Source organism: Nicotiana tabacum, chromosome 7, assembly GCF_000715075.1.
Source record: "Nicotiana tabacum cultivar K326 chromosome 7, ASM71507v2, whole genome shotgun sequence".
NCBI classification, from domain to species: domain Eukaryota; kingdom Viridiplantae; phylum Streptophyta; class Magnoliopsida; order Solanales; family Solanaceae; genus Nicotiana; species Nicotiana tabacum.
In genome coordinates this window covers 20,040,355-20,055,942 of record NC_134086.1, presented here as the reverse complement: position 1 = coordinate 20,055,942, position 15,588 = coordinate 20,040,355, and the positions used below count along the sequence as shown (strand labels likewise).

General features: G+C 42.3%; 1 protein-coding gene across 2 annotated transcripts in view; it reads right to left on the bottom strand.

Annotated features, from left to right (window-relative positions):
- Positions 1–1,052: 1,052 nt before the first annotated feature.
- LOC107765503 (uncharacterized) overlaps positions 1,053–15,588 on the bottom strand; it is a 34,016-nt gene continuing 19,480 nt past the window's right edge. The window contains exon 3 of one of the 2 annotated variants that reach the window (XR_012711514.1): positions 1,053–2,689. Coding sequence is in view for 1 of the 2 variants with exons in the window: in XM_075256993.1 (XP_075113094.1) it covers positions 6,424–7,551 (1,128 nt within the window). In the remaining variant the exon portion in view is untranslated. Of the gene's footprint in view, positions 15,562–15,588 lie in introns of both variants that reach the window. The other variant, XM_075256993.1, reaches the window with a different exon arrangement.

Sequence of the window (15,588 nt, the reverse complement as noted above, 5' to 3'; positions counted from 1 at the left end):
TTTAAATCCCAAATCGAGGAAGATTTCGACTTTCCTTTTGAGGTCTGCGAAACAGAAATTCTGAGTAAGGAATTCTGTTAACCCGAGGGAAGGTATTAGGCATTCTCAGATTCTGTGGTTCTAGAACGGTCGCTTAAACTATTATAATCAACCTATTATCTGATTTTAACACATGTTTTAGCCTATGGTACATTTTAACTTTATTAAATCGCTTTTAATTATTTTTAGGAAGATTCAACGTTATTTAAAACATGTCTTGAACCACACAACATGAAATGTACCCGCGATCCACGACACATTTTATTTAACATTGTTGAGAATTGGAGTTGGGTCACATCAAATGCACACCCGAGTTTAAGGAAATTAATTTAGTAGCGCGCCTAATAATTTTGCGAGGGCCATGAAAAATTCAACTAATGGCACACCTCGATTTTTAAAGGGTTAAAATTAATTAAGTGAGGGCCATGGTTTTGGGATTTTATTTGGAATGGCACGCCCCATGTTATTACAAAAGGGTTTTATTATTCGAAGTTGTTATAATCGGGTCACATGAAATGCACCCCGAATTTGGGAATTAGGCATCGTAACTATGTCACGGGACCGTACCCACAATCACGATGAATTATTAATCGTGCCTAAGGCAAGCTACGATGCTTGTGATTTATCTCCTAAAATTAATTTGAAATCAAGCAAAACTCTGATTTTTGGGTATGGAATTATTATGAAAGAAATATATATTTGCAACCACATAATAAGAGGGCATATCACTTTAACTACATTTCTAACTGGCAGAATTATTCAACCATGCTGATTGCTCAATTTGTCATGAGACATCTACGATGAACCTTGATGTAATTGTACTACTAATATGTCGGGAATATGTAAAACATGATAGTATAGGTGTGATTGTATATTGAGTTCAATTTACAGCATAAAACCAAAATTATCCACCTTGGTACACATTACACGTCATTGTTTTCCTTTTTTTTGAATGAGCTTAAATGGCGTTACATTGGCTAGAAGCTCTTCACGGAAAACAAACCAAGTAATAATGAAAGTCAAGTAAAGCTTTAGTTTTCATGTAGAAAGTTTCAATTTACAGCACGGAGACCTCCTATTATAAGATTACAAGATTCAAACAACGAGAAAATTTCTCTTTACAAAGGCATCCTTTTACTTTCTGATTAAAATTAACACAGATGACATTTATTTCATACTAAAACTAAACCAAGATCGACAAATTCACAGTAGAAAGCATATGAATCAGAGAGCAATCATAGCTTCATATTAACAGATTTTACAATAGTTTGAGGAGAAACAATACCTAACAGCTCGAAGCTTCAACTTAGAAGAAGAGAAAACCAAATAGAGGCTAGAACAGCTAATTAGAGTCCCACTATGCAGAGAACAGCAAAATCAACAGCGCTTTTTAACCCAAAATGTTTAGAAAACCAGAAACATGGAGATAAACTGCAGCAAACTCAATCAATTCAGAAAATATCCTTCCTGTCCTCTTTTTTTTTATTTATGTTTTCTTCTTCTTTTGTGGAATTTCAGTGCTTTAAATCAGAGAGTGCTCCCTTTCTTTTGCTCTTGCATGTGGGTGAGGATCTATAAGAGAAGAGTGAGTGAGATGAGTTTTGGGAGGTTAGTGAAGGTCGCTAGAGTCGCGTGAGAGGAGGTGAGCGAGTTCCCTGATTTTTGTGTGTGTTTTTCTATGGAAAATGAATAAGAAGAAGAAAGAAGCTCTCTGTGTTGCGCCGTTTTTTAGGGGTAGAGAAATCTAATCTTTTAGCTTGGATAAATGAAGAAGAAGATGAAGAAGAGCTCTCCTCTCATTTTTGCTTGGGATCCCATTCCTAAAAAAAAATCTGATATGTGTCTTATGCCCAGAGAATGATGAAGATTGGGTGGAGTAAATATTTTTGGGGAGAGTGGGGAAAGCGGGGAGAGTGGGGAACATGAGTGAGAAAAGTGGGTAAAGTGGTAGTGAGTGGAGAAAGTGTGGAAAGTGGGTAGTGAGTGGAGAAAAGTGAGAATAAATTCAAACATGGTCAAAAGTTAGATGTTCACAGCTGCCCCTCTTTGTTTGGAAACATGAAGAGTTTTCAAGCAAAGATAAGGTGAGCCATGTAACTAATTTTTGAACAAATCCTTTTTTTTCAAAAGGGAAAATAAACAAAGGAAAGGGTGCAACCGAGTCCTGATTTTGGACAGCCTACATATCCTGGGTCATAAGGGAATCAGGTCGCGTGTAGTTCTGAAGGTTTTGGTAGCTGAGACTACCGGGAAGCTGTGATTTCGCTGTTGTTTCTGCTTGCTGAGCTCCTTATTACACCAAAATGAAAAATAAAAAACTAAACTAGCTAAGCTTGTCAACTACGAGTTACAAGATTCCTATCTATAAATCTTCTGAAGCTTGATCTTGAGCCTTGTCTGGTTCTTCCTGCAGACTCTGATCTGAATCTTGCTGCTCGTTAGCTACATGTGCTAGTTCTTTCATCTTCAACTTTTCGGATCAAGATGGGACTTGGAAAGCTTGTGACTTCAATCACGTCTTGAGCAGCCCATATCTTTTCTCCGCTTTCGCACATTGAGTTTACTTCTTTTTAATCTTTTTCTTCTTTTCTTTTTCTTGATTGAGACTCATTCTTTTGGTCGCCTCAAACCCTGTGCCTCGAGGTAAAACCTGCTCAGACACCAAAACGAACAAACGAACGAAATATTTCTGCCCAAGTTTTTACTAGGAAAATTTTGTGAGCTATTTGTAACTAAAATATAAACTATTTCTTTATTTGAAAGCGATAAAATAAGGATTGTGTATCCTTGGGAAAGAGATTAGGGAGTGGAGCCCTATATCTACACTAGAAACCAACCAGGGAGTAGAGACCCTATGTTTAAAAATCTCAACCCGGGGATTGGAGCCCTACTGTTGGCAAAAAAGGAGAATAGGGAATGGAGGCCCTATGTCTAAAATCTCAACTTAGGGATTGGAGCCCTAATGTTGGCAACAAGGCGACTAGGGAATGGAGGCCCTATGTCTAAAAATCTCAACTAAGGGATTGGAGCCCTAATGTTGGCAAAAGGCGACTAGGGAATGGAGACCCTATGTCTAAAAATCTCAACTCAGGGATTGGAGCCCTAATGTTGGCAAATAACGACTAGGGAATGTAGGCCATATGTCTAAAAATCTCAATTCAGGGATTGGAGCCCTAATGTTGGCAACAAGATGACTAGGGAATGGAGGCCCTGTGTCTAAAAATCTTAACTCAGAGATTGGAGCCCTAATGTTGGCAACAAGACGACTAGGGAATGGATGCCCTATGTCTAAAAATCCCAACTCAGGGATTAGAGCCATAATGTTGGCAAAATGCGACTAGGGAATGGAGGCCCTATGTCTAAAAATCTCAACTCAGGGATTAGAGCCATAATGTTGGCAAAATGCGACTAGGGAATGGAGGCCCCATGTCTAAAAATCTCAACTCAGGGATTGGAGCCCTAATGTTGACAAAAAGGCGACTAGGGAATGGAGGCCCTATGTCTAAAAATCTCAACTCAGGGATTGGAGCCCTAATGTTGGCAAAAGGCGACTAGTGAATGGAGGCCCTATGTCTGAAAATCTCAACTCAGGGATTGGAGCCCTAATGTTAGCAAAAGGCGACTAGGGAATGGAGGCCCTATGTCTAAAAATCTCAACTCAAGGATTGGAGCTCTAATGTTGGCAAAAAGGTGACTAGGGAATGGAGGCCTTATGTCTAAAAATCTCAACTCAAGGATTAGAGCCCTAATGTTGGCAAAAGTCGACTAAGGAATGGAGGCCCTGTGTCTAAAAATCTCAACTCAGGGATTGGAGCCCTAATGTTGGCAAAAGGCGACTACGGAGCCCTAATGTTGGCAACAAGACGACTAGGGAATGGAGGCCCTGTGTCTAAAAATCTCAACTCATGGATTGGAGCCTTAATGTTGGCAACAAGACGACTAGGGAATGGATTCCCTATGTCTAAAAATCTCAACTCAGGGATTACAGCCCTAATGTTGGCAAAATGCGACTAGAGAATAGAGGCCCTATATCTAAAAATCTCAACTCAGGGATTGGAGCCCTAATGTTGACAAAAAGGCGACTAGGGAATGGAGACCCTATGTCTAAAAATCTCAACTCAGGGATTGGAGCCCTAATGTTGGCAAAAGGCGACTAGTGAATAGAGGCCCTATGTCTAAAAATCTCAACTCAGGGATTGGAGTCCTAATGTTGGCAAAAGACGACTAGGGAATGGAGGCCTTATGTCTAAAAATCTCAACTCAGGGATTGGAGCTCTAATGTTGGCAAAAAGGCGACTAGGGAATGGAGGCCTTATGTCTAAAAATCTCAACTCAAGGATTGGAGCCCTAATATTGGCAAAAGGCGACTAAGGAATGGAGACCCCGTGTCTAAAAATCTCAACTCAGGGATTGGAGCCCTAATGTTGGCAAAGGCAACTAGGAAATGGAGGCCCTATGTCTAAAAATCTCAACTCAGGGATTGGAGCTCTAATGTTGGCAAAAATGCGACTAGGGAATGGAGGCCTTATGTCTAAAAATCTCAACTTAGGGATTGAAGCCCTAATATTGGCAAAAGGCGACTAGGGAGTGGAGGCCCTATGTCTAAAAATCTCAACTCTGGGATTGGAGCCCTAATATTGGCAAAAGGCGACTACGGAGTGGAGGCCCTATGTCTAAGAATCTCAACTCAGAGATTGAAGTCCTAATGTTGGCAAAAAGACAAAAGATTGATATTGGGGCTTCTAAACTGCCCTTTTTTTTTATCTATTTTCTTTCAGTTCAATTCATTTTTTAGTAAAACAAATGCAGGAAAGAATTTGGAGGAGACTTCCCTTTTGGGTTGATTATTGTTGCAAAGTTGTTTCTAGCGCTTGCACATTTCTTTTTCCATTTTTGTTGCACCTGCTTCTTGCATGGTTGCTTTGGATTGCACCTGTTTTAATTTTTCCAATAAAGAACAATTGTTAGTTTGAAACAGTGGTTGGTTTCGTGGCCTTGACTGTTTTGATCACTTGATCGCGGCCCAACTCTCCTGGTGAGAACCTCTGCCGTTTGCTGGCTTTTCGGAAGATTTATCTCTCTCCTTAAACCAAGGAACTCAAATTTCCAAACTTTCCATATGACGGTTCAACCATGTGGGGCTTTGGTCTTTTCACCTTATTTTGCCGCTAGGGGCTTTTGACCTTGGATTTCTTTTCATTTTCAATGATTTTGATTTCAAATCATCGGCCATCATGGCCAATCAGGATCGACTTGATGCACCCGTTGAGGCTGGGTACTTTTCTTTGGACATGGATTTTGTTAAGTAGAACCCGGTAAGACCAATTTTGCCACCTTTTCTTTGTATTAGTTTTAGAACAGAGTTAGATCGAAAGGGATTCAAAGAAAATAAAACAAAGGACAAGAAAGTGAATTTAAGGAGAAATGTCCCTTTCAGGGAAAAAAGAAAGACTTATCTGGAGCGCATGCAGACTTCAATAGATATAATATGCTTCTTGTACTGGATACCTGATCTGCACAACTATCCAACTTCTCATAAACCCATTGCGACCCGTGTTTTAAAACCAAGAAACTTTGCCAGGACTCTTTCAGTACCAATGGTGGTGAGGGGTTTCTTCTTCGATCAACGACGCCCTTTGCGGGTTTTCGCCAATCGACCTCTCTCATTTCTCTTCTCACTGTCGCCTTATAGTGTTCTTTACGAGTTTTCACTAACGAGACTCTCTCGTTTTTCAGTTTCTCTGCTCACCATCACCTTACGGTGCCCGTTGGTTTTCACCAATAAAACTCTCTCATTTTATTTCTCTTATCTTGATTTCATCGAATCCAAACAACTGCGTTCTCCAATTTTGAAAACCTTTCGCCGATTGATCGGAAGGACTTGAACAAGGTTTGGGTAAAAAGAGTTGGATCGAATTACAACTTTGGAACCATTCAGGCGGGATCATCGCCGAACCATTATAACATCTGCCCAGTTTCACTTTTGGGGAAAATTTGATTTTTGTTTTGGTGTAACTGAACCCCAGGAGAGAGGCTGCCTACGTATCCTTTCGGAATCAAGTCGAACGTAGTTCAGAGAAACATTTTTTTTTCTTTCCTTTTTTTGAGTTTTAAAGAGGGTAATGAAAGAAAATTAACCGGCTCAAAGGGTTAGCAAAAGGATTGGAGTGTTTAGGGTAGCAAGAATGAAAGCCTTTATCATCCCAGTCGGATAGTGCTATTGCTGCAGAAGGACTAGACATAGTATCTTTTGACCACGTCTGCGTTCACAGCTGCCTCGAGGTCGTTTCCTTTGATATCTTCCAGATATAACTCCCCTCTTGGTAATATCTTTCAAATAATGTATGGGCCTTTCCAGTTAGGAGCAAATTTCCCTTTTGCTTCCTAATGATGAGGAAGATTATGCCTTAAAGCAAGTTGTCCCACTTCAAAATTTCTGGGTCGTACTTTCTTGTTGTAAGCACGGGCCATTCTTTGTTGGTACAACTGCCCGTGGCAGACTGCGGCCATTCGCTTTTCATCAATCAGGGTTAACTGTTGTAGACGGTCTTTGACCCACTCACTGTCTTCAATTTCAGCTTCAACAATGATCCGGAGAGAAGGGATTTCAACTTGCGCGGGTATTATGGCTTCAGTGCCATAAACCAAAAGGTACGGGGTTACTCCGACCGACGTGTGCATAGTAGTGCGAAACCCCAACAATGCAAAAGGCAACTTTTTATGCCACTGCCTGGAACTTTGAATCATCTTTCTCAAAATCTTTTTGATGTTCTTGTTTGCTGCTTCGACGACACCACTAATAAAGAAATCACTTGTATGCCGTCTAATGGTTCTCTTTTGGTCTCCGCTGGCTTGCTCGGGGTATTCTTTGGTTTTCACAAATCTTTTTATGTCATGATACCATGGCTGAATATTTAGTTCCGCATCAACCATATTACAGTAGCCATACCTTTCCCTGATTTGGATTTCCAAGGGATCAATATGGGCATTACCTGGGTATGGCAACATCGAGGCCAAATTAGTAAGTGCATTGGCCAGTTCATTGTGACAATGAGGGATGTATCTGAACTCTATTGATTTGAACCGCTTGCTAAGATCTTCTATATATTGCCTGTAGGGAATAAGTTTGACATCTCGAGTCTCCCATTCTCCTTGGGCTTGTTGGATAATCAGATCTGAATCTCCCATGATTAACAATTCTTCGATATCTTGGTCAATTTCCATGTTCATACCCATAATGCAGGCTTCATACTTGGCGATGTTGTTTGTGCAGAAAAACCGAAGTCGGGCCGTGGCTCGATAATGCTGACCAGTGGGTGAGATCAAGATTGCCACGATTCCAACAGCTTTTGCATTTACCACTCCATCAAAGAATATTTTCCAAGTATTAATATCTTCGGATATTTCCTCAACTGAATTTACCTCTTCATCCGGGAAGTAAGTGCTCAAAGGTTGGTATTCATCATCAACTGGGTTTTCATCCAGGTGATCTGCTAATGCCTGGGCTTTCATTGTTGTGCGAGTGACGTAAACTATGTGAAATTCCGTGAGTAGGATCTACCACTTCGCTAACCTCCCAGTGGGCATTCGCTTCTGGAATATGTATTTTAAAGGATCCAACCTGGTTATGAGGTAAGTGGTGTAGGCCTGCATCAGCTTCTGAGTGACCCAAGTTAAAGCGCAACAAGTTCTTTCCAGTAAAGTGTACTTGGCTTCATAACTAGTAAACTTTTTGCTCAAATAGTAAATGGCTTGCTCTTTCTTTCTGGTCACATCATGTTGCTTGAGGACACAGCCGAAAGAATTTTCTAAGATGGTCAGATATAAGAACAGAGGCCTCTCTGGCTCAGGTGGGACCAACACTGGCGGATTCGACAGATATTCCTTGATTTTATCGAAAGCTTCTTGGCACTCGTTTGTCCATTTGATCGCCGCATCTTTCTTTAACAACTTGAATATGGGTTCACACGTGGAGGTCAACTGGGCATTGAACCGACTGATGTAGTTCAATCTACCCAACAAACTCATAACATCCTTCTTGGTTTTCGGAGGAGACAAATCTCGAATGGACTTTATCATTGTTGGGTCTAACTCAATGCCCCTTCGGCTGACTACGAAACCCAAGAGTTTGCCAGATGGGACTCCAAATGCGCACTTGGCAGGGTTTAGCTTCAAATCATATTTGCGTAGCCGCTCAAAGAATTTTCTCAAGTCCCGAACATGGTCATCCTGAGTTTTGGATTTGATGATTACATCGTCCACGTATACCTCTATCTCTTGGTGCATCATATCATGAAAAATGGCAATCATGGCCCTCATGTAGGTTGCCCCGGCGTTCTTCAGACCAAATGGCATGACTCTGTAACAGTATATACCTCAAGGTGTGGTAAAAGCTATTTTTTCTGCATCTTCTTCATCCATCAACACCTGGTGATATCCTGCATAACAATCCACGAAGGATTGTATCTCATGTTTGGCGCAGTTATCAACAAGGATGTGGATGTTCGGCAAAGGGAAGTTATCTTTAGGACTTGCCTTGTTTAAATCTCTGTAATCCACACAAACCCGGGTCTTCCCGTCTTTCTTTGGCACTGGAACTACATTAGCTAGCCATGTGGTATACCAAACTACTCGGATCAGCCCCGCTTTCAACTGTTTCGTGACTTCTTCTTTGATCTTGTCACTAATGTCAGTTTTAAACTTTCTTTGCTTTTGCTGGACATGGGGGTAGTCGGGGTAAGTCGGTAACTTATGAACCACCAAATCAACACTTAGTCTTGGCATGTCGTCATATGACCAAGCAAACACATCTTTGAACTCAAACAGGAGTTGGATTAATGCGTCCCGGGTTTTTCCATCTGTGTGAATGCTTATCTTGGTTTCCCTGATTTCTTCAGAACTGCCTAAATTAACCGGCTCGGTATCATTTAAGTTTGGCTTAGGTTTATTCTCAAATTGCTCCAACTCTCGATTTATTTCCCTAAAAGCCACTTCTTCATCGTATTTCAGTTCTTGGTTCATTATTTCACAGTTAGATAACGTGTTTGGATCTGGGCATGAAGTCCGCAAGCATGTCATGTTATTTAAAGCCACATTATTAGAACTGAAAGAAGAAATAAAAGAGAAAAATAACTGAATCAGAAAGAATAAAGAAAGATGAACGATGAAATATTGATTTCATTTCATTGAATTTGAAGATAACAGGGTTTACATTGGAAATTAAAAGACAAGAAACTAAAGAAAACATCAGAGTTACACCCTGGAATAACTCATGATGAAGAAAAAGTGGCAGGACAGGTCTACCAGGATTCTCGCCTGATTGGGAATGGCGTGGCCTTCCAATTCTGCAGTTTGGCATTAGGTCCCATATACAGCACCTCAGCGGTGCTTGAACCTTCCCCTGGTTGAACAATGTGGGCTTCATACAGTATCTTCCTCATAGCCCCACAGATTGCTTCGATTTCTTCGGCTGTAAAGGCCTTATCATCCTCTTCCTCATTGTATTTCAGCTTGATAAATGTTCTGTATAGATGCAACACCAGCTGAGGAAAGACCCAACCATTATTCTTTCTATTATCTGCCCATTTTACATCAGCTGGAGTCGGTCGGAAGCCTATCCCAAAGAACTTTTCACTGGCGGTCAGGGTGATAGGTTCAGCTATTCCTTGCAATGATTTCCCAAGCCCTTTCCCAGGTTTGTAGCCATACCTAATCATTTATTTGGCCTCCGTGATTGATGCATTAGAAAGGAAGGGTTGAGGGCAAGGTTTTCCTTCTTCGCACTGATCAGTGACCACGATTTCAAAGGCTTGATAGACTATGTGCTCGATCTCCTCTCTTGCTTCAAGACACGGGACTGATGGGTCCCAATAAATTGATTGCTCATCTTCCCCGTGAACCACAATCTCTTGATCCTCGCGCTCGAACTTCACCATCTAGTGAAGAGTAGAGGGTTTAGCCCCCGCTGCATGGATCCAAGGCATCCCCAAAAGAAAGTTGTAGGATGTGTCCATGTCCAGAACTTGGAAGGTTATTTCAAAGTCTACTGGGCCGATGGTCAGAATCAGATCAATCTCTCCAATCGTGTCCTTTTTTATACTATCGAAGGCACGTACACAGATGTTGTTGGGTCGGATTCTTTCGGTACCGATTTCCATACGCTGCAGAGTTAAGAGCGGGCAAATGTCTACCCCAGAGCCTCCGTCCAACATAACCCTTTTCACGTAGTACCCTTTGTATTTGACTGTCAGGTGCAGGGATTTGTTATATGCGGCTCCTTCTGGGGGCAAGTCATTTTTGCTGAAGGAGATCTAGTTGGTTGCGAAAAATCTTTCGGCCATTCTCTCCACTGCTCTACAGAAGTCCCAACAGACACATATGCTTCGTTAAGGGTATTGATCAATACCTTTTGATGTTCGGTGGAGTTCATCAACAGAGATAACAAGGAGACTTGTGCGGGAAATTCTCGAAGCTGGTCGATCACCTCATAATCCGCCATTTTCATCTTTCGAAAGAAGGCCTCCGCTTCTTCGGCACTCACGAGCTTCTTAGATGGGAAGCGCTTTCTAGTGGCATTGTTCACCTCTTCCAAATTGAAATACTTTTCAGCCGGGTTATTTTCTTGAACTTCTCCCCAGATTTCTTTGCCTTTGTAAGTCACCATTGATTTGTTATAGTTCCAAGGCACAGCGGTAGGATCCGTCATGGGCTTTTGTGATGCGCGGCCAATAACCACGGGCTCACTCAGCCTTGGTGGATTAATTGGCCCCCACATCACATAAGCTCCCTTGGGCACTTACATTTGGGTTGTCTTATTCAGCTCGAATCTTCTGGGAGGACTCAAAGTCATCTGCTTTTCTTTGCGGCCTCAAGGGACATAGAGAACAACGTCTTTGAGAGGCATTGCCCCAAATTCAACTTCAACTTTCTTCTCTGACTTTGGAGGGATGGTTTTGTTCTTTTTCTCCCCTTTGTCTTGCTTCGGGGCAACTTTTGGTTTCTTTTCTACATCAGCGATGGAAATGATGTCCTTCAACACTGGGTCGAATTCCTTATCCTCACAAATCATTCCAATTACCGGCCCGTTGTTGTGGGTCGGCAATGGGTTGTTAGTCACATTGGGAATATCTTCATCCCTTAACACTATCTTCCTTTGTTCTATTAAGTTCTCCATGGCTCTCTTCAGAGTCCAGCAATCATCCGTGTCGTTCCCTTCTAACCCTGAGTGATAGGCGCATCGGGTACCGGCTCTGTAAGCGGGTGATGCTGGGTTTTGCCTAGTTTGAGGAACAAGCTGTAGCAAACCCATTTGAACAAGCTTTGGTAACAGGCTGGAGTAGGTTTCGCCAATTGGTGTAAAATTTGGCCTCTTGGGTGGTTCACGAGGGTGGAAATTGTTTTGTGGAGGCCGGGGGTTGTAGTGGTTTTGGTAAGGAGGCTGGTTTCTAGAGATTGGAGCTTGGTTCCGGTTGGCTTGTTGTTGTGGCCGGACATAAGGTTGAGCATTCATGACCGTGTAGGGCTGAGGAGCATATGTTACGTCTTGGTGGGGGTAATAGTGCTGCGGGGTTCTTTTTGAGAAAAGGGATCTGGGAGTACGGTGTTTTCTTGCACCCGACGCAGCCATGAATGTTTATTCCTTTTTTCTTGCCCTTCGCTACTCCTCCAGACCCACCCTGAATGGCTTGGGAGGTAGCTTTGATGGCGTATTGGCTTAGAATTCGACCCGTTTTCAACCATTTTGCCAATATTGATGGCTTCAGCGAACGGTTTACCCATTGCGGACATCATATTTTGGAAGTACTCAGCTTCCTGAGCTTGGAGGAAAACTGTGAACATTTCAATCTCATCCATCGGAGGCTTTACCCTGGAGGCCTATTCACGCCATTTAACTGCGTACTCTCGGAAGCTTTCCGAGGATTTCTTCTTCAAGTTTGTCAATGAGTTCCTATCTGGAGCAATATCAATGTTGTACTGGAACTACCTTACGAAATCTATAGCAAGGTCATCCCAGATGTGCCAGCGGGATATATCTTGGTCCATGTACCACTCAGATGCGATGCCAACCAGACTTTCTCCGAAATAGGCCATGAGGAGTTCTTTCCTCCCACTGGCTCCTCGCAGCTGGTTGCAATATCTTTTGAGATGAGCAATAGGATCACCGTGTCCATCATACTTCTCAAATTTTGGGATTTTGAATCCCAATGGCAGATGCACATGAGGGAACATACATAAGTCAGCATAGGATACACTTTTCTGTCCACTCAAGCCTTGTATGCTTTTGATACTCTGTTCCATACTCCTCATCTTCTTCGCAATCTCTTCTTGCTCAGGGGTTTTGGTAGCTTTCTCTTGCCCTGCGGTGAACTCATACCGGGGTGGTTGGGTGTAAGTATAGGTGGGAAAGTGTGTAGGTTCTAGTGGGGAAGATGGTGTTTGGAAGGTGAAGGATGATGGGTCAAAGCTGGGCCTAGGCAGTGTAGGCTGTGCCGTAGCCGAACAAGGCGGAGCAGTGAAGATATTCGAAGTTGCACCTGAATCTAACACCTGGGGGCGAGCCTCAGAAGGTGTTCCCACAAAGTTGACGGAAATAGTAGGGTATCCTAGTGGGGTATTTGGATAGTTTATGGGGATGTTGGAGGTCCCACTTGCCCTGGGAAAAAGCTCGGGAAATCCAGGGATTGCACTTGGTGGTTCTCTTCCGTTTGCCCAGGCGTCCCAGATTTCCATCATGTGGAGACGTAGTAACCTATTTTCCTCGGCAGCTGCCGATTCTAAAGTTGGGATGCCCGAGATCGAACTCTCATCCGTAATAGGAACTGTTGGCAGAGTCATTTCTGAAGACATTTCAATGCTTCCCTTCGACCTCGTGAAGTATGGATGCGAAGCCAGAATACCACAAAACCAACCACCTTTCTATAAAACCTAACTAACAGTAGACAACAAACCGGTCAGTTTGAAGCAAATAACACATAGGTAATCGCATGTTGGAGTGTAATTCACCTATACAGTCAAATGTGTTTCTACGTGTATCGCAACGGTTGCATGTTTCATCCTGGCTTTACATATTTTCCCCGATTTTCTCTTCTTTCCACTTCCAATCTTCCACTTTTTTTTATCTCTTTTCTCATTTTTCCTTTGATTTTTCTTCGGCTCTCTTTTCTTCTTTTATTGGGTTTTTCTTCTGGGTCTTTCTTTTCACATCCCTTTCTTCTTGGAGTTATTTACAAAATCATGATCGAATCCGATGAGGATTGCCTACGTATCACGATGCCGCGTGAATCAGATCATTACGTAGTTCAAAACAAAATGTCAAAAATAAAGAAATTTTTTATTTTATTTTATTTTTTTGGGAATTTTCGATTTTCATTAATGAAAACTCCTAAACTTTTCTATTACAAAAGACTTCAAACTACTAATTTTCTTGGAACTGCGAACAAACTCAAAATAAACCAAAATACAGACTCGATAAATGAAAAATCAGGAATACATTAAGGCTTCGACTCCTGGGGCCCGTGGGACATCATTCCGTTTCGCCACGGGCCTATATGCAAGATCCCCTTGAAGTCTCTCCAAATCACTTATTATCTGGTGGACAAATGTCATCACTGCAGCGGAGAAAGTGGTTCGAGTCATGTACTCACATGCTTGGCATTTCATGACAATATAGTCGGCAATGGCTTTAACCCTTTCTCGGATTCTACCCTTTTCCTGAAGCAGACGCCCAACCTGCTGATTCCTCGCTTCTAACACTTGAGAGTCGTGAAGGTGATGATTTTGCAATTGTTGTATTCCTTCCTCCATCTGAGCCATCAAATCATAACAGTGTTCCCTCTCAGCTTCGAAATCTTTAGCCTGCTTGGTTGCCTCATTCTCAAAAGTAGTTACCTTTCTTCTCAGACTGGTGATTGTCCCTTCATATTTTCTTTTCATTTGTTGTACAAACTGTGTCCAACCTTTTGCATTTACCGCTAATTGAGCCCGGGCTTTTGCTAGACTGGCCTCAGACTTTTCTAGGTCATCTTGACACTCAAGGGCTTTCTTTTTCAGACTGCTTATAAGCCTTTCATCTGCTCGGCTTCTTTCCGGGTTTCTAGCAGCTATTTTCATCTTCCGGATTTGAGCTTTGAGATTCATTTTCTTGAGTTAGTTTTTCTTTTCTCCCTCATCTGTGGCGGCTTGCAAACCATTTTCAAACTGAAGGCCCATGACTTGCCTTTCCAACTGGATTATTTTAGCCCTGTAGCTTTCTTCTTTTGCCAACCAGCCCCACTGCTCTTGCGATTCGCTAGTAAATTGTTGAACGTGGGCTCTCTTAGCAGGTCTCTCAGGAATCTGAAATCTTTCATCGAACCAACCAATGTACTTAGGGTCCACTTCACCTCTAGCTAGATCTCGCACCATGGTCTTAGGTTCAAGAAATCTTCATTCATTCCACACCTGGCGAATTCTCCCTTCTGGAAATACGGCTTTTGTGCCCAATTCAATGACATGTTTACTCAAATCTTCGTCATGGGGGACGGTTTGAAATCTTCCTAATTGGTGCAAAACCCTGTGGGGAGCATACGGCTGGATGCTCCGGATGCCTATTAGGAAGAGATAACACACTTCAGCTGACATGTATACTGCTTCGGTGATAGAAATCCATCCGAATGCCTACTCAATTTTATCGGCAGTCAATGAGCTCAAATGTGCAAGACAAGTTTCAGTCCCCTCGGGGAATTCAATACCCACTACTCGGCTTTCAAATTCTTTAATGCAACTCAAACCGGTCATACCGTAATTCATATACTCAACCCGGTGGCAGAGATGTTCCTGCATCCATAATTGTAATAACAGATTGCAGCCTTGGAAGAACTTTCCCCCTTCCTGACAGATCGTCAAGGCTTGGTAGATTTCAGATAAGATCAGGGGAACTACATTGCCGTTGGCTTTCTTGATTGCAACATCGATCATTCCTACGATACCTACCTCTATATTACCATCTTTTTGCGGGTTAACTACAACACCCAAGCTACTATAAAAGTCAAACCCCGCCTTGCCTCCCATTTATCTTTATTCCCGATATGGGTCAGACTAGTGTTCGGCTCTTCAGAACCTCGAGGGTTACCATAGCGTTGATACAAGAATTTAAAAGTGCAATAACCTTCAGATAAACTTCCATCCTGGTTATCCCGACTAATACTCAACAGATCCAAAAATCTGTGGGGAAATACCGGTCTTGGTGACACTGGATATCGACTTCTAAGGTTTCCATTAAGGCCTGCATAACCCGCAACTTCCTCCAGCGTGGGTGTAAGCTCAAAGTTAGAGAAACAGAACACATTGGGAGTTGGGTCCCAAAAAGGTACTAAAGCTTCAATTATGTCCAACCTTGGCTCGATGATCAACAGTACGATGAAGCCTCCCAGAACATTTACCACAGTTTCTCTACTGCCTTTTCCTAGATCATTTCACCACATGTGGAGCTGTAAGGGGATCTCTTTAAGGGCTGTGAAGGGTTCAATTTCATTTGTGCTCATCCTACACATTTATTAAGGTGATTTAATA